This window comes from Aspergillus oryzae, chromosome 4 (assembly GCF_000184455.2).
Source record: "Aspergillus oryzae RIB40 DNA, chromosome 4".
Lineage (NCBI taxonomy): Eukaryota > Fungi > Ascomycota > Eurotiomycetes > Eurotiales > Aspergillaceae > Aspergillus > Aspergillus oryzae.
The window spans coordinates 2,297,647-2,322,218 of record NC_036438.1 but is presented as its reverse complement, the minus strand read 5'-3'; the positions used below and the strand labels follow the sequence as shown (position 1 = coordinate 2,322,218).

The 24,572-nt window shown below is 47.5% G+C and overlaps 11 protein-coding genes across 11 annotated transcripts; 4 read left to right on the top strand and 7 right to left on the bottom strand.

Moving 5' to 3' along the window:
- Nucleotides 1-1,139: 1,139 nt before the first annotated feature.
- AO090012000898 (FAD-dependent oxidoreductase) lies at nt 1,140-2,463 on the top strand (the record flags this gene model as incomplete). Its single annotated transcript, XM_023236680.1, is given in 5 exon segments — nt 1,140-1,168; nt 1,241-1,378; nt 1,403-1,539; nt 1,549-1,691; nt 1,750-2,463. Coding segments are annotated over 5 exon segments (1,161 nt in total).
- A 1,764-nt stretch (nt 2,464-4,227) lies between these two features.
- On the bottom strand, nt 4,228-4,800 carry AO090012000897 (uncharacterized protein; the record flags this gene model as incomplete). The annotated part of the gene is made up of 1 exon (XM_001727786.3): nt 4,228-4,800. The coding sequence occupies one exon, from the start codon at nt 4,798-4,800 to the stop codon at nt 4,228-4,230; it is 573 nt and encodes a 190-aa protein (XP_001727838.3).
- A 727-nt stretch (nt 4,801-5,527) lies between these two features.
- AO090012000896 (Zn(II)2Cys6 transcription factor domain-containing protein) lies at nt 5,528-6,425 on the bottom strand (the record flags this gene model as incomplete). The annotated part of the gene is made up of 2 exons (XM_023236679.1): nt 5,528-5,724; nt 5,930-6,425. 2 exons carry the CDS (start codon nt 6,423-6,425, stop codon nt 5,528-5,530), a joined length of 693 nt encoding a protein of 230 aa, XP_023091583.1.
- A 976-nt stretch (nt 6,426-7,401) lies between these two features.
- AO090012000895 (uncharacterized protein) lies at nt 7,402-8,185 on the bottom strand (the record flags this gene model as incomplete). Its single annotated transcript, XM_023236678.1, has 2 exons — nt 7,402-7,606; nt 8,058-8,185. The coding sequence occupies 2 exons, from the start codon at nt 8,183-8,185 to the stop codon at nt 7,402-7,404; spliced, it is 333 nt and encodes a 110-aa protein (XP_023091582.1).
- A 61-nt stretch (nt 8,186-8,246) lies between these two features.
- AO090012000894 (uncharacterized protein) lies at nt 8,247-9,305 on the bottom strand (the record flags this gene model as incomplete). Its single annotated transcript, XM_023236677.1, has 3 exons — nt 8,247-9,133; nt 9,171-9,204; nt 9,270-9,305. 3 exons carry the CDS (start codon nt 9,303-9,305, stop codon nt 8,247-8,249), a joined length of 957 nt encoding a protein of 318 aa, XP_023091581.1.
- A 630-nt stretch (nt 9,306-9,935) lies between these two features.
- Nucleotides 9,936-10,706, bottom strand: AO090012000893 (GNAT family N-acetyltransferase; the record flags this gene model as incomplete). The annotated part of the gene is made up of 1 exon (XM_001727783.1): nt 9,936-10,706. One exon carries the CDS (start codon nt 10,704-10,706, stop codon nt 9,936-9,938), a length of 771 nt encoding a protein of 256 aa, XP_001727835.1.
- Nucleotides 10,707-12,242: 1,536 nt separating this feature from the next.
- Nucleotides 12,243-13,913, bottom strand: AO090012000891 (uncharacterized protein; the record flags this gene model as incomplete). The annotated part of the gene is made up of 1 exon (XM_023236676.1): nt 12,243-13,913. The coding sequence occupies one exon, from the start codon at nt 13,911-13,913 to the stop codon at nt 12,243-12,245; it is 1,671 nt and encodes a 556-aa protein (XP_023091580.1).
- Nucleotides 13,914-15,196: 1,283 nt separating this feature from the next.
- On the top strand, nt 15,197-17,047 carry AO090012000890 (dihydroxy-acid dehydratase; the record flags this gene model as incomplete). The annotated part of the gene is made up of 2 exons (XM_001727781.3): nt 15,197-15,261; nt 15,322-17,047. 2 exons carry the CDS (start codon nt 15,197-15,199, stop codon nt 17,045-17,047), a joined length of 1,791 nt encoding a protein of 596 aa, XP_001727833.3.
- A 2,401-nt stretch (nt 17,048-19,448) lies between these two features.
- AO090012000888 (sugar O-acetyltransferase) lies at nt 19,449-20,312 on the top strand (the record flags this gene model as incomplete). The annotated part of the gene is made up of 3 exons (XM_001727780.3): nt 19,449-19,549; nt 19,625-19,861; nt 19,946-20,312. 3 exons carry the CDS (start codon nt 19,449-19,451, stop codon nt 20,310-20,312), a joined length of 705 nt encoding a protein of 234 aa, XP_001727832.1.
- Nucleotides 20,313-21,148: 836 nt separating this feature from the next.
- On the bottom strand, nt 21,149-21,922 carry AO090012000887 (FMN-binding negative transcriptional regulator; the record flags this gene model as incomplete). Its single annotated transcript, XM_001727779.3, has 1 exon — nt 21,149-21,922. One exon carries the CDS (start codon nt 21,920-21,922, stop codon nt 21,149-21,151), a length of 774 nt encoding a protein of 257 aa, XP_001727831.1.
- Nucleotides 21,923-22,624: 702 nt separating this feature from the next.
- AO090012000886 (putative transsulfuration enzyme family protein) lies at nt 22,625-23,880 on the top strand (the record flags this gene model as incomplete). Its single annotated transcript, XM_001727778.1, has 2 exons — nt 22,625-22,780; nt 22,849-23,880. 2 exons carry the CDS (start codon nt 22,625-22,627, stop codon nt 23,878-23,880), a joined length of 1,188 nt encoding a protein of 395 aa, XP_001727830.1.
- Between the last annotated feature and the right edge of the window lie 692 nt (nt 23,881-24,572).

Sequence of the window (24,572 nt, the reverse complement as noted above, 5' to 3'; positions counted from 1 at the left end):
ATCCTTGCCCTTTGGCTCCCTGTGATAATGACCTAACTAAGGGATAGGGGTTGTCCTTCTCATCCAGCTATCGAAAGAGCCCAACAGATAGAGCAGCGGGATCTGCTTCTTGGAAAAAACTAGCAAATTTATTCTTGTTTACAGATCGGGAGAGCGGGGTTTGAACTATTATTACGTCTCAGATTCTTCCATATAGAGGTACGTATTGATTAGGTTATAGAAGACAATAGCTTGCTAATTATTATATCTATAAATTTCCAGGCATTGGGATGTATGGAGGAAGTGGAGAAGATGATAATAACAAGGTAGAATCTGGAAAGATATAAATAAGAACATTGTCCTTGATAGAGGCAGTCCAGGGAAACACTTAATAAATATATAGAGATTTAAGTTATTTTCAAGCGCGGTATAAACCTATTCACTATTTAGTCTATACATATCTATATTGCCATATCCTTATTTCAGCGTTTGAGATTCTCCCAACATATGATTGTTTCATTCTATCCATTCATCACCATCATAGTAGTTGGCAATGATCAATACGAGAAGTAGTAGAACCGGGGAACAAGCGAAAGGGTTGTTGCTTGCCTCGAGGACAGCTTGATGTGCGGCATAGCGGGTGAAGACCTTTTACATGGAGATCATTGTGAGATTGATGGTTTTTGTGGCAGTCTAGACGAAGTAGAAAGAAAGAGTGACTTCAATATTCCCCAGATCCCTAGATAGAGTACCGTCTTTAAGTATATGGGGTACAATCTATGTGAGAAAGGCATGTAGGGTTTCTCATTAATAAGGATAAAGGTTATGGAAATCATAGTCGTGGCGCTTTGACCAGAACCGGTAAGTTTCCCCAAGAGGAAACTAAGTTTGCTTCCGATGATTGAACGATTATGTATTATTTCCAAGCCTGGTAATAGACATGGAACTCTTTCCCGCTTGGCAAAGCCTTTGGAGAAAGAAATCTGTTTGGAGAGTGGGTTGGATACTAGTATACTCGTCTCCGTTTATCCCTATCGGACAAGGACTTGAGAAAACTGAATTGTTAGTTCTTATTGGAAGGCCACAACTATATATTGATTTACGAAAGCCTCAATAAGCAAGCTATTTTAATTGATATCACTTATCAAAGGAACAGCGCAATGGAACAGAAGAATGTGGTAGTTATTGGGTAAGGGTCCTTCCAACAGTATGATGCGTACTGGCTGCCACGGCGATTTCTGACTCTTATACTTGATCTCAGTGCCGGGGTTGCGGGTCTCACGACGGCTCTTCTCCTCTCGAGGCTTCCAAGGTACAAGGTAGTTGTTGCAGCTAAACATATGCCCGGAGACTACGACATTGAATATGCTTCACCGTGGGCTGGCGCGAATTATATGCCGTGAGTAGAGTTGAAACAAGAAAGGCCTTGCGCATATCTCATTATAGTCATGCTTAGTATGTCGACCCGAGGCACCAAGGCAGCAGATTGGGATAAGGACACATGGGCGGCACTGGAGGATTTAGCACGCAATCACCCTGATGCCGGAATACACTTCCAAGGTAAATGAGAAAGGATTCGTTTGCGACTCAGCATTAACAATGATGAAGAATGTGAAATACACAGCCGCTCGAAAGACGTTGGTACGACAACCGCAAAATGGTTTGGAGAGCTTTTGTCACCGAGCCCGTGGTTTAAGGACGTTGTTCCTAATGTCAGTAATACTTTCACGTACGGATTGGAAGCTGTCTATCTCACGATAAAGCGATTAGTTTTGCACTCTTCCCAAGAGTAGACATGGCCCTGGCTTTGACTCTGTGACAGTCTTCACATCAGTCTGCATCAATACCGCGGTATACCTTCCCTGGCTCGTTTCCCAGTGCCTCAAAAATGGAGTTGTATTCAAACGAGCTGTTTTCAACCATATTCTGGACGCAACCTCTCCATCGGTCCACCCCGACCAGAAGGTCGACCTCGTGATAAACTGTGCAGGCCTTATGGCTTCCAAGTTGGGCGGAGTCGAAGATAAAACCGTTGTACCTGCCCGTGGACAAATTGTGATAGTCCGGAATGAAGCCGGTAAGATGCTAGATGTCTCTGGAACTGACGATGGCGATGGTGAAGCATGCTATGTTATGACCCGAGCTGCTGGCGGCGGTACGATCCTGGGTGGCTCGTATCAGTTGGGAAATTGGGATTCACAGGCGGACCCCAATCTTGCCGTGCGCATTATGAAGCGCGCAGTGAAGATGTGTCCTCAACTTACGGATGGGAAGGAAATCGAGCACCTCGATATTATTCGACACAGTGTGGGTCTGAGACCCGTGCGGGCGAATGGGGCAAGAATCGAGAAGGAACGTATAGGAGACACTTGGGTGGTGCACAACTATGGTGCTGGAGGTGCCGGATATCAATCATCTTATGGATGCGCTCAGGCTGCTGTGAACCTCGCAGAGGAGGCTTTGGCGACCAGGGCAAAGCTGTGACCTTATTTATGGCGTTTAGTATTCTTGATTGGTTTGGGTACGTATGAAGATTGGATCATGTGTACTGCTTTGGTCTTGTATTCTGAGTCGAACTATCAATTCTGAGTCTATACGTTACGTATATTGCTATCTGGTCTGAATTCAATTGGCATGCCCTGTCCCTCTCGTAGGCTAATGTTATTATGGCGACCGGATCATGAACAAACGTTCAAGAGGATACATTCAATGCTTACTCCCTGAGAAGAGTATGGCCAATGCTTAGCTGGGCCTAGAATACGTGGTATGACGAGATTCTCATTAGGTCCAGATAGAATCATAAGACCAACATGTAAAACAAAGTTTGATATATCAGGCCATATAGCCATAGTCAATCAGAGCTTCTTGGAATACTAGTATATATTACGACTAGTATCTTTACTGAGCTGCGCTGACGCAAGAACCAGTAACGTTCCTTTAATCATATGTAATGTTTGAACTTCTCGCTCAGGGCTTTGAAGGACTACCCACGTCACGTCATTATGCTACAAATACCCTTATCCTGCACCTGCATTTCCTCGAATCAAATGCAGTTGCTCCAGCCAAGGGCAGTATTACAGTAGGTATTATCATACTTCTGCTTTTTTCAACCGGATGGAAGGTTTATCAGATCCACATAGTCCTATGATAGTTGCCCAATATGGTGCCCAGTCGCTCCTATCGAGGGTGTATATCATCTCTCTATCCAGCAAGTGAGCTGATAAAGTCAATCTACGGCAGAATAGTATGGAGTCGCTCAACATTAATACCCCCGCATTCGCCGGCTTCGTTAGCCCTTCCTCGTCTGTCTTGCAGATACTGAACCTACTTCTGATTGGCAGTCCTTCCATCACTCCACGCTCACAGGTATTGAAGGTGTCTTGACAGCTGTACCCTGGATTGTGGTCATGGCTACTGTGATTACCAACCTCGAAGCAGTGCAGTCGAATCGCATGGGTATTCTCCCGTGATGTAAGTACCTTAATCAAGGAACCGAGTAACCACGAAGCAAGCTAACAACGTCCTGATTACAAGACTGGCCTTCCCTTCTCTTCCTACTGGAGCCACATCGACCCAGTCCACCAAATCCCTATTCGTACTACTCCACTAGCTACCGGTTTCTGTCTACTTTATGGTCTCCTCTACATTGCATCAACCGCTGCGTTCAACTCGATCATTAACACGGCAATCCTGGTGCTCAATATAACTTATACTGTTCCACAAGGAATCTTGGCTACTTGCGGACGCAATAGACTGCCCCGCCGACATTTCGACTTAGGGCCTGTTATCGGGTATGCGGTGAATATCTTCTCTGTTATTTGGTTGATCATCAGTGGGATCTTCTTTTGTTTCCCGAATACGGTGCCTACAACTTTGGGGAGCATGAACTAATGAGTTTTTCTCTGATTTCTTTCTCGCATTTGGGAATGTGACTAAGTTGATAGTAATGCGGTGGTCATCACGGGCGTTTTTGGACTCGTTTTAGTCCTTTGGATTGAAAGGAGACATAATTTAAAGGACCAGAAATTGATTGGGATGCTTTGAATGCTAGTAATGCACTTCAATGATTCATGAGACATGTCAAAGACATATGAAGGGTCGATTACACAGGATCGAAGACCGATTCACTTGAGCAATTAAGCATGTACTCTGGAGGCAGGTTTCGGGCTTCATCACCTAGTGAGAATATCGTTCTTCTTCCCAGTTGAAAGTCTCTTAACAGAAGAGCAAGGCTTGTTCTTATAGAGCCTACCCAAAAAGAAACTGCACATTAGACCCCTCCGCCGACGACGCCCCTTTAGTCTTCTCATCGACCACATCTCCCCACCATGTATCTCCGTTCCAGATATCCTCCAGTAACACTGGCACAGATTGGAACATATTATATCTACTGCGTTCACTCCACCACCGACAATATCCCCTAGCCATATCCCGCATCTCCTCATCCCCCGTCTCGCTACCAGCTAAAAAGACAGGTAACAATAACTGCTTCTGCGTCTGAGAAGTCCGCCTACAACACTTGACATGGTTGAGAGTCAATCTGGCAAGACAAGGAATAGACAACGGTCGAATCTGACTTCGATCCCATCTGAATAATCTATCAATATAGAGCAGGAGAGCATGTCGCCATGCCTCGGCACAATGATGGCGGTCTTGGTGCGCGTGAACCGTGTCTTCGTCGAGTGGGTGAGTGCGAGTACCATCATCAACACTAGGGTTGGTCTGGTTATAGGACGGTGCTGCGAAGGAAGGGTGCATCCAGGATCGAAGTTGCTCTTCAATTTGGACAATGGGGTTTAGGTTGAAGGTGAGCCATTCCATGCTGGAGGCTATTGTGCTCTGGTGGGCTAGCTCTGCTAGCTTGAAGATGATGACGACTAGGTCGCTTGGACAGCCGGTGAGATCGTAGAATGACCACTTGTCTTTCTTCTCTGAGTGTATAAGGTGGTCGAGGTAGGACTGAGAGAATACTGTTCCTTGGCGGGAGACGAGGGCTAGGGTTGCGTCCCACCTGGTTGTTCTGTTAGGTATAGTAGGTTAGTTGTATGCGTGATGCGGGCTTACCACAGGATCATAGCTACTTGAGATCGAATCAGCGCATTATCAAGGGCTGGCGGGCCTCCACATGCTTCGAGGAGGGAATGTGCTCGAGTTAGGTAGGTGGACCATCGGCCGGAGGCAGAGAGGGTACACTGAGAACACATAGGTCAGCTTTTTTAAACGCCGATAATGACAGAGACTTGTACATCAAGTGTGAAGAGAACCAAAAGCGGATCCAGCAAGGTCAACCCTCTCCTTGCAAGCTGGTCACTTTGGAGTGCATTCTCGAGGAGCTTAAACGCTTGATTACGATGCTCTCGCTCTTCCGAAGATGGTGTTCCAGTAATCTGGCTGAGATGCCGACAACACAGTGCCAGGATAGAATGAAACAGGAGCCTTGAACCTTGGGACAATGGCTCACGACAGCGGAAGGGGTTCAGCGCTGTATCGGATGTAGTTGGGAGGACACGGAATTCCGTATCATCTGAAACATGTTAGCACTCAACGTTCATAGCTTTCGGAGGGCCCACATCATACACATTTGCAACAGTGCCTCATGCTGATTTCCTAGCGGTTGGCTTGGGCCCGGTCCAGCTCCATTTACAGCCTCCAAAGTGGGTGCGCGTAATGTTGATACTAATCCTTCCACAGGGCCCATATCCGAGGAGATGAAGGACAGCCCATCCTGGAATGCGTCCTCTAGCCCTAAGCCGGAGAGTCCCTCCCTTGATGTACGCTCCATCATACTCGGAGTCTCAAACGGAAAGGCAGAAGAGCTAGATTGTAGTAAAGACGCAAAGTAGTCTTGTGGAGTGGGTATATCAATAGTATTATGGTGATGGAAAGCTAGACCTAGTTAGCATCTTGAAGGGTTGTAGTGATATGGACATTGGAACATAGCCAATCATACCATCAGGGGGGTCAAACAAATGCTCCGACTGAGCAAGAGCCGCCAGATCAATTGAGGATTCATCATCGCCATGTGGAGAAACTTCGTTATGGACAACATCTACCGGCTGCGGGGGATTGACTGCCTTTGCCTCGATCTCCGCATGCGCGGTAGTTCGTGGCTGAACCACTTTCCGACGTTTCCGATCTCTTTTCCCTCCCTGTACAAACCTAAAATGCCTCGGAGGGTCTTTGCCTATCTGACCATTTCCTATCTTGGGAGTTGTAACGGCTGCATCCTCCCCCGAATCATCATGGCTGGCTAGAGCCCTTTTGCGCGTGCGTCTATGATCCCAAGAGAGGGGTGTTGCAAAACCACCACATTTACGACCGTGACTGATGCAGGTAGTGCAGTGTGGTCGTTGGCGATCACACTTTTGGCCCCTTGAGGTGCACGTATGGCAATCGGCACGGGCAAAGGCCAAGGAGTTGGTTCTCTTGCCCACTTGGGTAGCCATGCCAGGGAATTTCCTGTACGGGAGATTTACTGAGCGCTGGAAAGTGGTAAGAAAATGGAAGGCAGAAGCGGTTTTTGCCAATTAAGTATTCTTACTTAACAACCGGGGTCGACGTATATACCCTACATCGCTAGTCTTATGATAATTTCTACGCCGTATAACTCAAAATACCCTGTTATCCAGACAGCAAGCCCTGCCTCCCCTCCATAGCGGGGCCACGGAAAAGCTTCAAATTGCGATTCCTTTTAGTTTGCTAGGCATCGTCAAGCCGTTATCATCTGACACTGGCATGGGGGGATATGCATTAAAGCTGGATAAACGGGGAAACCTCGCTTCCTCGGCTAGCGCTGCAGGTACATCGATTAATATTTTACAGATGCTCTCATTGGAAGTGAGGCTGATAGCTCGTCCCAGAGCAGTGCCGGATAATGTCTCGGCGAACAAGCATCGGCGTATTACCGGGCGAGAGATGAGGCTAAACCCACTTCAACGCTGCTGGCTATTTTACCCAGATAGGCAGGTGGGTATCCGCAGCCAGTCAGGTTGTTGTATCAAAACCACTTACCCTAAGTGTGCCCTTGCTGGAGACCGGCTTGAGAATAATTGTTTTCTCGATAGACCCCCTCGTCTTTGTGTCCTTGCGTATTATTTTTCTATTCCTTATTAAGTAATTGAATTACGTTACTCTCATTTGTGAAATTATGACAAGTCATCGAAGACAGTATACATAGATCTATACATTTTACATTCATACATAGTGTCATATACTCAAGTCCTTAGTTCACTCAATCAACATTCTCAAGCTTCTACCACAAGAGACATAATATCCAAAACCACATACAAAAATCTCCCCGGCCCAGTAGGCGACTGCGTGAAACCCGCCTCCCTGGCAACAACAGCCACCGTACCCGTGTCTCCCACGAGCTCTCTCATCTTCACTACTGGGCACATCGGATTCGACCTCAAAACCGGGGCCCTAGTCCGTGAAACAGCAGAAGCAGAATTCGAAGCCATCTTTACTTGCCTCGATGCCGCGTTGAAGAATGCCGATGCAAGCCAGGGACTTGGCCAAGGTTATCGTTTCATTAGCTATCTTGTTCATGTCGAGGATGAGAAGGTTATGCAGGATGTGTTTTGGAGGAGGGCTCCTGGGCATAGACCAGCTTGGTGTACGGTGATGGCTAAAGAAATTAATGTTTAAGGGGATGAGGGCGGAGATTGCGGCTGAGGGGGTTGTTTATCATGATGTTTAGGATAGGTTAGGGGATTGTGGATATGGCTTTGGGGTTTGAGTGCTTGGATATACAATTACGAATGAATTGAAGTGGATATTATCTTGCCTTGTAGTTGATTATGTCCTCCCGTCGTTTGTAAGTACAATCCTCGGGGACGAGGCATTGGGTCTATGGATATCTTATATGTAGCGTTGACTATGTGAAAAACAGAGTTCTTTTTCGCATCGTTAAATGACTCGAGGGCGTTCAGTAAATCAAAGAACGGAGGTGTTGGCATGGCTGCTTCTCGTTTCTTGAAGCGTGTACAGTTGAAGTAAATTATTGGAGATATCGAAGAAAGTGCGGATCTCTTTTCCCACGGTACATATGAGACAAGTTGTCCAGTGCTTAGTCTTACCCCACTGAAATCTGATGATAGGGTTTGAATTTATGGAGTCTCCATACCTGTAGGTAGTAACACTGTTGCCCATCGTTCCTTTCCAATCCAGAATCACGGTTGTATATCAGCAGATAAGCATTAACCATGTCAATTTATGTATTACACACAATCTCACTCCGATCGCTTCGAGATCCCGGGTAAAGTGCATCAACTAATGATCATCACTGCATACAGCACAAGACAGATTGGATGTAGTACCATCGTGCCCATACTCTGTGCAAGAATACCAGTCAGAAAAGGAAACACAGCACCACCGCTACTCCCTGGAGCACTGATGAAACCCAGGCTGACAAGTTGCATACTTCGGGGTAAAAGCTTCGCAAAAGCCGCCGTAGAGCATGGATATAAGGGACCCAACAACAAGCCCAGGATCGCTACAGCCACAGCTTCACCGATAATATTTGGGATTAGCCAGGTCATGAGTTGAAAGCCAATAGCTCCGACAACCAATAACCCGACGACAATCTTCTCTCCAATTCGATGGGCAGGATACACAATCAGAAATTGACCAAGAGTGATTCCAGCCCAAAAGCCGGCACTCACATAACCGACGCGTCGAGAATCACCCCCGCGATAGCTGATTAGGAATGACACAATCCAGTCCGAAACGGAAACCTCGGCACCTTGGTAAGCGAAGATGAACAGTGATCCTAGTATCGTCGTGCGATCCTGAATAGCCTTTTTGAACATCTGCAATCGACTGGGTGAATGATCATTGTTGCTGGTCATGGGAGGAATTGCCGAGTCGGGTGCCCTTTGGGAGACCATAGTGGCATTGTCCTCGTAATTCCGAAACGCGAAGCTTGAGAGCAACAGATTGGCCACAGACATAGCCAATGTGATGGTGTGGAAATAGGTCCAACGTATGTCGTGAGACACCATGAGCGTGGCAAATAATGGTGAAATAACTCCACCGATACCATAAGCTCCGGAAATGCAGCCCAGTGCAGTGGTGGAGTTATGAAGATTTGCACAGAAAGCATTATTCATGGCTATGCTCATGGCCATTCCAAAACCAAGCAGAAGAAAAGCAGCTACAAGCAGCTACGACAACGGCAAATGGTGGGTGACAGACAATCCCCATGTAGCTCACAGTGACAAGGGTCTGTGGGGTAGAAATGAGCAAATCACCGGGGGATAGGACTAGTACTGTAAAGTATTGCAAATTACATCCCCGTCTTTGTAGAGAGCAAGAGTGTTAATCATTAAACAAGGGGGTAGTGTCGTTCTTGCATACAAGGTGTCCTCCACTTACTTTTACAACAGCGGCACCTCTACTCCTGTTCAATTTAACACATAACCTGGTGGAACTAGCTTTCTGAAATTCTTTGACTTATTTGATCCTATTGAACAACAAAATCTCCGTTCCAGGTTTGGCACGAAGAGCTACCTCGACTACTTCTTCTCAACCTTCCACTACTACCCCCCCTACTACGCCTCAATCATCCCAAAATGGCAGACTTAACCGCAGAGCAAAAGTCAAGAAATCTGCTAGATTCCCAGAAAAGGTCCACCAGGAAAATCGAAACCAAAGGTGCGCAATCTCTTCGCCAATGGTAGGTCAACCAACTGAGTATTTAAGACTCTGGAACAATTGTGGATGTTGCAACAGGTATTTCAAACCGATCCGGTCCCAATGCCATGTAAAGACTCGATTATAACTAATACAGATATATTTCTTGCAGAGTTGATAGGAGAGCTCTAAAAGGTGGCGCACTTCATCGATTGCTAACATTGAGGTAACCCGCATGACGTTCGCATATTGACCTTTCCAACTCGTACGAACTTCCCAGGGAGTAGGCACAATAGTAAAGAGCTTCGATGGGATTGAGGCTGTCATGCCACTGGTCTACCGGTGCGCATAAACACATTCGACGGTTGCTCACGATGCCGAAACTCCTCATCCACGTCGTAAATGAACTCACCCCCCTCTTGTTCAAACCCAAGCTTCCTATAAACGTGCCGCCCCATGCTCGAAGCTTCCAGCACAGCTTCCAACCCACCACGTGCCTTCGCCTCACGAAGGCCCCATTCTACCAGTCTGGTAGCAATTCCGAGTCGCTGGAACGATGGGTCGACCACACATAAGTCCAACACCATGACCGCGGGGGATGCACTCGTCGCAATCTCACGGATCACCTCCAAGCGGCGCCGACGTAGTGAAAGGTCTACCTGCCGGAGATACCGCTGTTCACCCGGCTGATTTGGGTACACGGCTTCCAGGTGCGCATTGTCCATTTCGGTGGCAGGTGCCTGGCCGTACCCGTCTACCATGGAAGCCTGCTCCCAGATAGCCACGCCGACAATCTTTCCCTCATCCGCCGAGCCGTCTCCGAGAACGGCCTTGAGGAAAATGGTGTTGGGGTTGCCATGTCGGTCTTTGGTGGTGGTGGACCAGCGCGCAGCAAGACGGGCACTGCCGCTCGAACGACCCTCAGGTGTATCCCAGCCAGGGTTCATGGCGCACCAGACACCATCTTGGACCTGATGGCCGAAGGTGAGGGCAGCAATCTCAAAGAATCGGTTGAAGTCTGCCGGGGTTGTGATGGGCTCCACGCGAATTTGGATCCTGTTAGACTGTGTGTTTGGGGCGTTCTGGTCGGTCATGGTAGTTGTGATATAGGGCCTTGGTGTGTGTGGCAAGATAGCAATGATGTGTGTGGTGGTGGTGGAGTTCTTTTGAAATATGTTGAGGTAGTGGGCCTGCTTCCCGGCATTATATAGATGCCAGATGGCAGCAACGTCACGGCATATGGAGTGGGCACCCTCGTTGAAGGGCTTACAAATCATTCACATAAGGTCATTTCTAGTCTCTAGTTGGTCAATTAATCGTTTGGTAGCCGAGCTGTCCATCTAAGCGAGTCGGCAGGTACTCCTTGGCATCCTTGGCTTGATGCCTTGGTGTGGCGCTATACTACCGTCCGCCAGCGCAGAACGAGCAAACACAGTGAGTCGGCCACATACAGTGCAACCGGGAGGAACTGAACGTATAATCATTCGTCCATGCTAGACTGTCGCAAAACTAGGCCGATGATCTCCCAAACTGGTTCATATCTAGAAACGTTAGAAAGGAAAAGCGGATAGATTGAAGAACATATAACGCCCCAGTGATCGGACTAACCAGGATCATCCAGAAGATTATCAGTCCATTGATCGTTTGATGCAGTCCTAGACCCCGGATGATAATGGGAGAGAAGGAGGTCGAGAAGATCCCGATGATCAAGCCGACAACAATTGAGAAGGCCATAATTATACAGACTCACGCCATTGATTCCCAAGAATGAGCAATCAACAAGATATAGGCAACACAAAACCATTCGTACCCGCCATTGGGAGGTTCATCTTGCACGGTGTTTTCGCTGCTCGCTTCGTTTGGCAAAGGTTGTGTTGAATGACTTCCAAGATGAGTACCAAGCTAAGCCTCAGTCAACTTGTATTTTTTTTTTTTAAAAAAAAACCTTGTTAGAATTGCTCGCATTATGCTCAACTTTACTGACTCCTTGACTGGCCTACTTATATGGTATTGCTATAGTTGATCTAAATGATGGATAATAAATTCGGGTGGCTCAGGACGATCACCGCCTAAGATTAGGGCTAATGCTAAACACGCCACCGGGTCACGGCCCGAGCTACCGGGATTTAATTCAAAACAATGTCGCTGGAGGGCGCATCTCCCCGTGCTCCAAAAAAAGAAAGCGGTACTCATTTTTGCAGGTTTTGTCACAAAAAAACCATATAATAATACATCAGAATTTGTTATTAACCAAATCCAGTTAGCATCGCTCTTGATCGCCTCTTTAGGACTAAAATGACGCAGCAAACCCCGAGTAACTCCTAGTACATAGTAGGAAGATCGGGTATTAGAAAGACATGGTCAGTCAACCTACGCTACAGTATATACAGTAATTCAAGATATTGAAATGAAAGAATAGCCCTGCGTAATTTCTATCCATCTCTGGTGGACGCCTGATCTAGATTCGGCTTTGGAATTTGCTTGCGTAGCATGCAGCATTCGCTAATATTTGGAATCCCATAGAGATATTGGGTATAACAGTACGATGGTGCAATGAAGCGATAGTAAGCCCCATCTGTAAGAGGTCAACTAAATATGCTTGATAAATTACGTTTCCCTGTGCGCGTCTATCACAGATCGAGAACTACGGTCCCGAGACCGCGAGAGACGCAGCTTAGCATGGCCTGATTCTTGTCGGATTCCATAAGCCCCGAGCCCCTATGTTCGACTTTTCCGGCCTTGACCCCAACCCTACAAGTCCCACAGTTTCCAGCCTCACAGGATGAGGGAATATCAAATCCTGCCTCGCGCAAGGCATCGAGTAGTGTCTGCTCTTCTCCTACCTCGATGGAGGTTTTCGATCCAGCCAAGTCTGCGGTGAATGGGTCGCCAGATGTAGCGGCCTTGAACGTCTCAAAATGTAGCCTGCTGGAGCTGACTCCTAAAGAAGACGCCACTGTGAGAACAGAGTCTTGTAATCGCTCAGATCCACAGCAATATACGTGGGTCCCCTCATGGATTTGCTCCATAGTATGCTTGGCGTTAAACACTTTTCCGGAGGACTTATCGTAGATGGTGACATTGGAGCCCAGCCCGCTTAAATACTCTTTCAGGGCAATATCCTCAGCGCTTCGAACAAGGTAATGCAGATGGTATGGGTAGCCGAGCCGTTCACAATGCTGCGCAGCGGCTATGAAGGCTGTAATTCCGATTCCCCCAGCAATGAAGACGTGATGATCAGCAACCGTTGAAAGAGGGAAGCTGGCTGTAATGGGACCACATTGTAGCATGTCGCCGGGCTGAACCTCACGATGGATATATCGCGACCCTCCTCTGCTGGCTTCATCCAGGGCAACGGCAAGGCAAAACTGATTCGAGTCTCCTGTAACAACAGAGTATGGGCGGATCAGTCCCTCATTCAGGCGCACGCGCACATGAGATCCGGTAACAATGGGACTGGGCACTTCCGATGGTGTTATCGCTCTGAGAACCAGAGAAACGATGCGGGGAGTTTCTTTGACTTTTGTGAGCAGAAGATAGTCCTTCCATATTGTGAGTGCCTTTTCGGGTGCTCCTTCGAGCCGGCGCGCTTGATTTTCGTATTGTTTCCGCAGCCTGTTGATGAAAATTCCCCGATACTCCATACCGAGTTCTCTAATCTCGACAATCTGTCGCATCATTTCCTCGTTGCGCATGTCGCGATAAAGGTAGTGCTGGATAGTGGCAATGGTCCACTGCGGATTCGGCCTCTCCAGCAGTGTCATTTGATCGCCCGCCTGAATCGTGCCTGTCTTAAGGATACGGTAGAACCAGCCTGTGCGGCAGAGGTCCTGAGCACGCTTTGACATGTCGGGGACCTGAAATCTGTGGTTCAGTTTGTAACAGGGCTGCCGCGGTCCTGTTACCTGAGCGATCACTTCTCCAATCCTCACCACATCACCGATACACATGTTGTGCTCGTTGGCATTACTCGCAACCAGGTTCTCACCAAATGCGCCCGGTACAAATAAGGCTTTACTTTGCGGCAGCTCCTTTTTCCACCTGGTGTAATGCCGCGCACTGTACTGCAGTAGGGCTTTCTCCGGACCGCCATGGAATTCAAATGCATGCTCGTCCCCCTCACACCCAAGATCGTTGACAGCAAGAGGGCCTCGCCTTATCTGCTTATAGATGGCGGAGGGCTCCTGAGTAGTGAAGGTTGGTTTGACCTTTCCAGTCCTCACCTGGGCCAGTGTCTCCGTCTCCCACGGCTGTTTCAGAGCTTTGATAGCATCAGCATCTTCGTCTTGGAAAGTTGGCATTCTGTGCCGGACCGAACAACGAATGAGATCAGTTATGGTGATTTTCGAGGGTGTTGTGTGCTGAAAACAATCGATAAAATGACTGACTTGCAGGTAAGCATCGCTTTGTACTTGAGCATGTGTCGGAGATATCCGCTCCTGCGGCTGTGGTCCTTTTCGGGCAGAGCCGACGTGGAGCCGGCTTATTTACAGGGCCTCTGCTGATAAGGGTACAGACGAACTAGTAGTAAATCTCTGTTCCAACTTCAGTTATACCTCTCAGTAATATAATTCGGTCTAATGAAGTCCGTTCCATAGTTCGCCGGGTCAGACCCGGATCCACAATTTCTCGCCTGATGGAAAGCTTCTTCAGCATTTGCTTTTGGGGTACCCCATAATGCCAAGACGGCTTTTTCTTGGGATCTTCAAAGTCTCTTGGCATTCTAGAGAGGTGAGAAAGGACAATCTTTTCGAGACCTCGACCCCTACCAAGTGGCCCCCGGTGATGCTGTATGAGAAGTAGATGGAGCCTTTTGACGCCACTATGTTCGGAACGGCGCAGAAAGCCCTTGTGTGATTTTCCTCTGAATATCAACCTGATGTGGGGTACAGTTTCACCGGAAAGTGGGATCCATATAAAGCCATGGCACGATTCCATGCCTAGTGGCCGTATTGTTTACTAAGAATAAAGATAATACTATTCAAGATGAAGTTGTAAGGTACCTCAATCTAATCTAGGGGTCAGGTGATACAAGGTTTACCAAAAGACCATCATTACCTACGGGATGATCCCGCAGACCCTAGAATCTACTAAGTAGCGCACTAGTGCCTTACACTCAGGCAATATGTCTTACACAAGGCCCCTTTATAAATACATATTCAACTTAAAATCTAATACATTAGATTTTTAACCAATTCTATAGATATCTATATATATCCCTTAAAGAGAAAATATCTGAATATCGTTAAAAGTCTAAGATTTTACTTAAATCCAGCGAGTGGGTTTCATGGGTAACGGGTTAATCCGACCGAGTAAAACCAAACCCACCTCAACCCGATCTGCTTTACATTAATCCGCCGGTGATTGGCCCGCTGCCCTTTGGGGGCCGAGACGATCAGAATGAAGGGGAGTCCGGAGTTCGGCCCCATCTCCGGATCTCTTTCTGTGGGTCCGACTCTCTCTATAAATGAATCACGGCTGCCTCGACGGTCATCCTTCTTACAGTGTTGCGGAGTAGTGTCTTCAACAGGTTGATTTTTCTTTCTCTCTCGTTTCATTCCCCCTACACGTATCCGCAGCCATCATGCTGTCGTCGAATATCCGATCGAGAGCTCTGGGGTTGAGCCGACGAGCTCAGTTGCAGAACACGTACGAGAGGATCTCCCATCCCTTCTTCACAAATCGACAGATACTAACAATCATATTCAGTCGTCTTCCACCTGCCGGGCGCCGTTATAAATCCGACGAGTCTCTCAACCGATTCTCCTCGAAGATCACACAACCCAAGTCCCAGGGCGCCTCACAAGCGATGCTGTATGCCACCGGCCTGACAGAGGAGGACATGTCGAAGCCGCAGGTCGGTATCTCCTCGGTGTGGTTCGAGGGTAACCCATGTAACATGCACCTGAACGACCTGTCTGGGATTGTCCGTGATTCCGTCCGCCGGGCGGGTCTGGTCCCTATGCGATTCAACTCGGTCGGGGTGTCAGATGGGATCAGTATGGGCACAGAAGGAATGAGATACAGCTTACAGAGTCGGGAGCTTATTGCCGATGGCATTGAATCTGTGATGAATGGCCAGTGGTATGATGCGAATGTGTCGCTACCGGGTTGCGATAAGAATATGCCTGGTGTGTTAATGGCGATGGGACGCACGAATCGGCCTAGTATCATGGTCTACGGCGGTAGTATCAAGCCCGGATGCAGTGCAAAGGGCCAAAAGTTGGATCTGGTCAGTGCATTCCAGTCGTATGGCCAGTACATTACTGGCCAGATCGACGAGAAAGAGCGGTTCGATATTATTCGCAATGCATGCCCCGGCAGAGGTGCTTGTGGTGGCATGTACACCGCAAATACCCTGGCGACGGCTATTGAGACTATGGGTATGACCGTTCCCGGTAGCAGTAGTTGTCCAGCAGACGATCCTAAGAAGCTGGTCGAATGTGAAAACATCGGTGAGGTGGTGAAGAATATGCTCAGGGAAGATATCAGACCTAGTGATGTTTTGACCCGTCAAGCATTTGAGAATGCAATGATTGTGGTAAATATACTGGGGGGTAGTACCAACGCTGTTCTACACCTGATTGCTATTGCTGACTCGGTCGGTATTAAATTGACTATCGATGACTTCCAAGCAGTATCCGATAAGACACCATTCCTGGCTGACTTGAAGCCATCTGGAAAATATGTCATGAATGACCTATACACTATCGGTGGTACACCGGCCCTCCTTAGATACCTTCTGAAAGAGGGCCTGATCGACGGCTCAGGAATCACGGTCACCGGTAAAACAATGAAGGAGAATGTGGCCTCATGGCCTGACTTCCCTGCTGACCAGGACATTATCCACCCCCTCAGCAAACCTATCAAGCCATCCGGTCATCTCCAGATTCTTCGCGGATCGCTCGCTCCGGGCGGTTCGGTGGGTAAGATTACTGGCAAGGAAGGTCTGCGGTTCGAGGGCACAGCCAAGTGCTACGACTACGAAGATGCATTCATAGAGTCACTTGAGCGGGGTGAGATCAAAAAAGGCGAGAAGACTGTTGTTATTATCCGGTACGAAGGTCCTAAGGGTGGTCCGGGTATGCCTGAGATGCTTAAGCCTAGCTCCGCTATCATGGGTGCTGGTCTCGGCCAGGACGTTGCGCTTCTCACGGATGGGAGATTCTCTGGTGGTAGTCACGGATTCTTGATCGGACATATTGTACCTGAAGCCATAGAGGGCGGCCCAATTGCACTAGTACGAGACGGTGATAGGATCGTGATTGATGCTGAGGAAAGAGTGATTGATTTGGACATTCCGGCTGAGGAGCTTGAGAAGAGGAGGAAGGAGTGGAAAGCACCCCCGTTCCGATACCAAAAGGGAACCTTGAAGAAGTATGCCACGCTGGTCAGCGATGCCAGTCATGGCTGTGTTACGGACGGACCGATCTAGATGTCCCACTGGCCAGAAATCCTAATAGGATTGAACATCAATAATTCGTCATACTCCGTACAATTTAGGGAATATTGTGCAATTGATGTACTTGGCTACGACTATCATCCTATCACTTGCTCTATAAGCTGATATAATACCAAAGGCGCATAGGCCTCCTTCCTGGGTCGTCCGTTTCAATGCAATCCCGAATATTTTGAGGACCCTTTCAAGTACGATCCCTTCCGGTTCTCTCGGATCTGCGAAAAGGCTCCGAAAGACACGACCACGAGCAATCTGAGCTTTGTGTCGACTGCACCGGAGCATCTGCCCTTTGAACATGGAGGTCATTCGTGTCCGGGTAGGTTCCAGGTTGATAGTGAACTCAAGATAATTGCTGCCTATCTTCTAAGAATTTATGGCGTCGAGTTTCGGTCCGAGTGTCATGGACAGAGACCTGTGAATCGGTGGATTGCCGAGGCTCTAATGACGCCTTCTAGGGCGCGAATTAGTGTAAAGGGACGAAGTTAATGTTCTACTACTACCATGATTTGATGCTTAGAAAATGTTAGTATCTGTCTTACACCGGGATATATGTGGGGTATTAGTTAGATATACCCTGTTGAGCCCTTCTGTGTAGATTCGGTATTTGGTTGAGGTTGTTTTTCACTATCTAGAGACTGCATTTCTAGAGAAGATCTGGCAATATCTACTATAATGGGTGTCTTATCTGTATAGATGGAGAACTGTATAGTGCTCTGCACTTTGAGGACCTGCCTGGCCCAGACTCTCTCATTGTAGCCTTGAGCTCGTCCCACGGGGTAAGCAATCAAAGTATTTATATGATTACCCACCTTCCTAATTAGGCAGATTGGCTATATCCACGGAACCACGCGGATGGGCTACCCTAATTTAATCACAACTTCATTGCTGATCAGGCCAGGGGGCGTTTCGCGTTGACACAGACAACCAATCCAATTTCCCTTTCTGAACATAATCCCACTCACGGAGCCAACAGGTAAGCTTAAAAATTGCCAAGTACAACTTAATTTCGGTATAGTTTCTCGCTATTAAAACAAGAAGGTGATTGAACTCAAGCTGCGTCGTATATATAATTTATTGCTTTCCTGTCATCAAGATACGTGTCTGGTAGCCTTTGTTGTCCACTAAGAACAAAGGTAGCACTGCTCAAGATTAAGGAAACCCAGGATGGTTATATATGGAGAAAGGATAAGGGTGTTAGGAAAGGTAACCTCCACTGCGGAGGAGTTGTGGAACCTCCTGAGAGACAAACGGCTCCTGCCGACTAAATCTACGATGTAATTGTCGTTAGCGCTGGCTACAGTGGTCTGATAGCTGCTCGTGACATGACAGATAGCGGTAGGTCAATAGTCTACTGTAATGAACAATCTAGGCTCATATATTATAGGTCTCTCGGTCTTGATGCTTGAGGCTCGCGGTCGTGTCGGTGGACGAACATATACAGTCGAGTCCGATGGTAAGTGCTTACTTCTCGAGCCCTTCAGATAAAATTCTGTAGTATATCTGACTCGCCAAAGGCTTTCGATACGAGATGGGAGGAACATGGGTAACACATCATATGGCGTATCTGTTCAAAGAGATTACACGGTATAAGTTGGATAGAGACCTTAACCTTATCCACGATTGACAATTTGCCAATGACTGAATATGGGTGCTCCGTGGGGCAGAGCCTTTCCTTTGTTATTTGATATAGTAGCTATCGTAGCATCATTAGTGTCAATCAAGCATTTGTCATACGTAAGATTTCAATTCAATCTGATTAATTCTCGATCATGGCTCCTTGATACATGTTGCCTGTACTGACAGTATATAAAAATGCCACTCCTTCAATTTAGCAACTGCTTATACTTACTCCCAACACAACATTGTCAAAATATACCTAGTAGTGCGGTATAGCAGCCAAATATAGTTAGTCCAGCCCCACCGATAAGGCCGATAAGCGCGGCTATTAAAAGACCCAATCCGGTTAGCTCATCGGCACAGTGGAAGCCAGCAGATATCCCCGCCTCCTCAGCAGCTGGCTATTTTACCCGATTAGGCAAGGGAGTTTGGCGTCGGGAAAATATCGGAGGATCCATCCTTGACGTAGTCTCCGCGGGGTCCTGGCTGTGGCATCGTTATATCCAACTACAGCACATCTACTCTGAAACGGTCATCCACTTCAACAATTGGACCCAGTACGTTTTTAACAGGTGTGGAGCATCTCCGGAGTGAATGTGCTAATTATACGACCGCCGAAATAACAGCTGTTCAGTTGAGTTAGGCTTATATATTCTAGACTTTTGGTCTTGTCGTTGCATACTCGATCCTACCAATCTCAATCCCTGCTCTCTTATTCTTAGCTCTCAGATAAAGATCTTTCTCTATACACATAGCCAAAATGGCAGCCACAGCGAAACGCCCAGAGATCATCGAGCTGGCACGTGGGTTAAACGGTGTCCCCATGTGCGAAGAATATGAATGCATGATCTCAGGAATGATGTATGTTTGATTTCAACCCAGTGTTATACATTCCTGTCGGAGATTCCAATGGTGAATCAAAGCTAACGAAGCTAGGTACAACCCCAACATACCTAAGCTCTTAGAAGCTCGCCACCGCTGCCGTGGCTTAACAGATGACTACAACAATCTGGACACCAAGACAGTGCCCTACGACCAGATCGCAGACAAGCGTATGGAACGATTACGGGCACTCGTCGGCCGAGTAGGAGATGGGACCTTCATCGAACCCCCTTTTAGACCCGACTATGGGTCTAACCTTATCATCGGAAGCGATTGCTTCGTCAACTGGGGGTGGGTTTGCCAATTTACCATTCACACCCACAAGAACCACTCACCTTCCAGATAAAAGAAAAGCTAACATGATAATATCAACAGTTTAACAGTCCTCGACACCAGTCTAGTCGTAATCGGGGACCGGGTACAGATCGGCACGAATGTGAGCATTATCACCGCTGGCCACGACACCAGTGTGCTTTCCCGGCGAAAATTTGTCGAATTCGGCCATCCCATCTTCATTGAGGATGATTGCTGGATTGGAGCCAATGTTGTGATTTTGCCTGGTGTGCGCATTGGGAAGGGATCCACGATTGGTGCTGGGTCGATTGTGACGAAGGATATTCCGCCTTATTCGGTGGGTGCTGGCATTCCTTGTCGCGTGAAGAAGACCATTCAGTCGGTCGAGGAGGAGGAGAATGATCCCAGTAACCCTTGGCGGAACTTGGTAAGGGAGGATAGAGAGTGATTGGTTTGGTTTGTTGGGTAGATTTAATAGATGGCAGGTCGTTAAGCAGCGGACTGTCGGACAGTAAACCAGCAATTCATCATTTGCTAGCTGTCTCAGTCCCTGCCTCTCTTACTTTCTGAGTCTCATCTGCTTCACTAAAATCACCAACATATAAGATTGACGACGTAGAAGCCTTCTTGTAGATGTATTTGAAATTAGATCGCGAGTCGTTCAATCGCATTCCGCAAAGAAAGCCGTGCCAGCTGCTACACGGCTATTGACGTTGGTCCAGACAATTTCACCTTTGTGCACAATGAATCCAGTACCGATACTCTGACATATATGAGGACTTATAAGGTCATAGAACTTTTTACCGCCTTGAACAAGATCACTTCTGGCTCGTGTATGGTGAGGATAATGATACAGTGGAAAGGGCGCTAGAGCACTGATCAACTTCTATCTCTGGGACTTCACAGTATCAGAAGCAAACTAAGCTTCAGCAAGCATTTTCCCGTCATAATCGAAATAAAGACACTGTAACGTGAAATATATGAACGTTCTTCTAGACGTCTGCTTTGATATTCCCTGAAACAAGCGGTAGTGATCATGGATGGGTCATCTTACTACAACAAAAATATATAAGGACTACTTCACGACGTTGTTTTTGTGTGTGCATGATATGACAGCCCAATGCGATGTCACACCTACCATATATCCTTTGGTAAGCTTGGCTATTTCACTTGAGGGCTCAATTACTCCCTGCAGCGAGGTACCAGTATCATCAAAACGTGCTCTTCATAACAACTATTCTAAGGGTATTGTTCTAGTCCTCTAATACAAAACATAATAGGGGTTTATTTCTTAGCAGCATCCTTCATCTCCCCCCTCTCGCGAACCAGCGCAGCCACATCCCGGCCAACATCTGTTCCAAGATTCTCGAATCCCTGAATCACACCCTCCCGGTCTCCCTTGGTCGATTCCTGGCTCATCTTGAACTTGCCACCGATATCCTCAATGGTGATCTCAATACCAACGATGTTCTTCTTCATGATATCAATATACCGCTCAGGCGCATCAGTCACTTTCCAAGAATCCGGCCGGCCTCCCTCTCCGGTGTAGCCCATGACAGACGTTTCACAAAGCTCAGAGAGATCTTGAATCTGCTTCTGGAGATACTCCGCGCTCTCAGGAGAGGAGCTATCGTGGTAGATCGTGGCCTTACCATGAACCTGGACAGCAGCGTAGTTCCAGGTGGGGACCACTTTTGCCGTGGCTGGCTTAGTCTCAGTGTAGAACTTAGGAGTCACATAGTGGTGCGGATTGGCCGTGAAGAGAACTTGAACTTCTTGCTGCAATGGCGAAGCAGATGGTAGGCCCGCAGCATTCAGGGCTTCGATGAATGTCTTGCTGTGAGGGTTTTGGCGGGCCATATGGCCGCGCAGACGACCTTTCACTGGCGCATCGGGGTCATCGGAGATAATGTCTAGTACCCATGGGATATGACTAGACTGTATGAAATGTTGAGTAGTCGAAGGGATAGCGGTAGTGAGTACACCAAGAGGGTTCTTTTGGATCAACTCGAAGAGAGCCTTGATCGATGTTTCTGCGTGAACTGCGCGGAGATACATGGTTTTTGGGCAATTGTGTGGTAAACAAGAAAAAGAGGGATTTGGACTAAGGGTAGATTTGATTGTGAGATCCTAGCTACACTGCAGAGGGGTCTAGTTGCTTTTATATTCCATGTCGCAAGTGTGAGTCATCACCTGATATACTAATATGGGTAATCTAATCCGAAGTTTAGAATTAAGGTACATAAGATGGATATCATCTTAACAGGGTGGATCGAGGGGAAGAGCCCGAATTAGAATTGTACGCATCCTGATTGGTGTGCATCGCCGAGCAGCTCTAGATGTTGGTGAAAGGGCTCTGTTGAGTCAGAAAATGATCATGTAAAAGATTCTCATGAAAGTTCTACTGGTCCACAGCGATTCATCGCTTAGAAGAGAAATTGTTTGTCGAATGATGGCAAACACATTCGGATGAACGCCGAATGTCGAAAATCTGCCAGAATTAGCGTGTCCCGTTTGGGAAGTTGATGGTAGTGGGGCGTTTAAACCACATTACACCCAATGGGACACCGATAATTTAAGGACAAGCATCAGTTTTAGGAAAGTCGCGGGAGTGGGCCCCACTTTGGCACTGAACTGGTAGTCGATATCCTCTTGCAGACATCATCTATAAAGGCGACCCCTCCACACGGTCTTCCATCATTCTGGTTTTTCTGAGTCTTTCTTTCTCATTTCAGGGCTTCAGGTCACTACCGAAACATCATGTCTTCTTCAAACGATACTCATCGCTCGACTCGAGCATTGCATGCCGACGACCCGCTCAACCTGGTCACAGACGTTGCGCCTCCAATCCACTTGTCGACAACCTATAGGTTTCCCAGTGATCCTAACGACCTCCTGCCATCTGTAGACCCTGTGGTACGTTACACTGTTACACTGTTACGATCAAATACATAGCAGACAATTTCCATTAACGTTACAACTAGGATGAATTCAACGGAAAGAACTATGTATATTCTCGAGAGTTTGCCCCAAACGCAACTCGCTTCGAAGCTGTTCTTTCATCGCTCATCGGTGGAAATGCCATCTGCTACTCTACCGGATTAGCAGCTCTGACTGCCGCTTTGGTACTTCTGAATCCCCGCCGTATCTCCATCGGCGAGGGCTACCATGGCAGTCATGAGGTTATCGGTGTTCTCTCGCGCCTGTCCGGACTCCAGAAACTGGACCTTCACTGCTCCGCGGAGAGCTTAGAAGAGGGGGATGTCATTCTCCTGGAGACCCCTGTCAACCCGCTGGGGACAGCTTTCAGTATTGAGGAATTTGCCCAGAAGGCTCACTCGAGAGGTGCCTATCTCATTGTCGATAGCACCTTTGCCCCTCCAAGCTTGCAAGATCCGTTCCAGTGGGGCGCTGATATTGTGATGCATTCCGGCTCCAAGTATTTTGGTGGCCACAGTGACCTTCTCTGTGGTGTTCTCGCGACAAAGCGTCAGGACTGGACCAAGAAGCTTTTCGAAGATAGACTTGCGTTTGGAAGCGTCATCGGCAATTTAGAAGCTTGGCTTGGCCTGCGCAGTCTGCGCACGCTAGAAGTCCGTGTGGAGCGCGCAAGCAAGAGCTCTGAGAGATTGATCTCATGGTTGAATCAAGGACTGAACGCCCAGAGTCCAGCTCCGGGTAGCGAGGAGCATATCATCCAGAGCATTCTTCAAAAGATTCATCATGCCAGTTTACAGAACGAGCCTTGGGTACGGAAACAGATGCCAAACGGCTTTGGTCCTGTTTTCTCGATTGTTCTACAGACTGAAGATTTCGCACGGGTCCTCCCAAGCAAGTTACACCTCTTCCAGCATGCAACCAGCCTTGGTGGTGTTGAGTCCTTGATTGAATGGAGAGCACTGTCCGACTCCAGAGTAGACCGGAAGCTCTTGAGACTCAGCGTTGGGTTGGAAAACTGGGAGGACTTGAAGAACGACTTGCTTAAAGCGTTCAAGTCCCTTTTGTCGCAATCATGATTTAATTTCACGAATTCTTCTACTGTACATATTGGAATATACCGTTTTGGAATGCTTGTTCTGCACTTTCATTGGTCTCTTACGCTTAAAGCTAAGTTTTGAAGATGATATTCAAATCTTATGAGGGTCAATATCGGAATCATCTCATGCTAAATACCCATACTATTGAATCTAGCTGTATATGCACGGTATTAGCCGGCTTTTATGCGTATCGTAATCTCCATAACTCGTACAAATATAAGGTTTAGCTTAGGGCAGTAAATTTTAGCGTTAAGTTCCACCAAAATCGCTCACTAGAGACCCTAAACGATGCCTAAAAGGGACAGAAGACCCCGTATTATATCCTCATTCAAGCAGTCTTCCACATGGCCCAACAGTTCCTGCGTATCATGTGACTGATGGAGAAACTGAAACAGGACATCCATTGCCTGAAGAGGTTAGCGGTTCTGCGCCGATCGCCCCTCAAACTTTATTTTAACGTCCATTGTTCATAAACCATACATTGTTTTTGTTCCATGCATGCTACATTCTCCAGCGGGGCTGAGCTGTGAAGTTAACTTCGATTTCTGTCTCTTCACCATGACTCTTATTGCAAATAGTTGGCACTAGTCACCCGATGGAACTCTCGCCACATTATTCACCCCCTTGTGTTCCCCCGCATTGAGGTACACAATGTACGACCCTTGTTATAC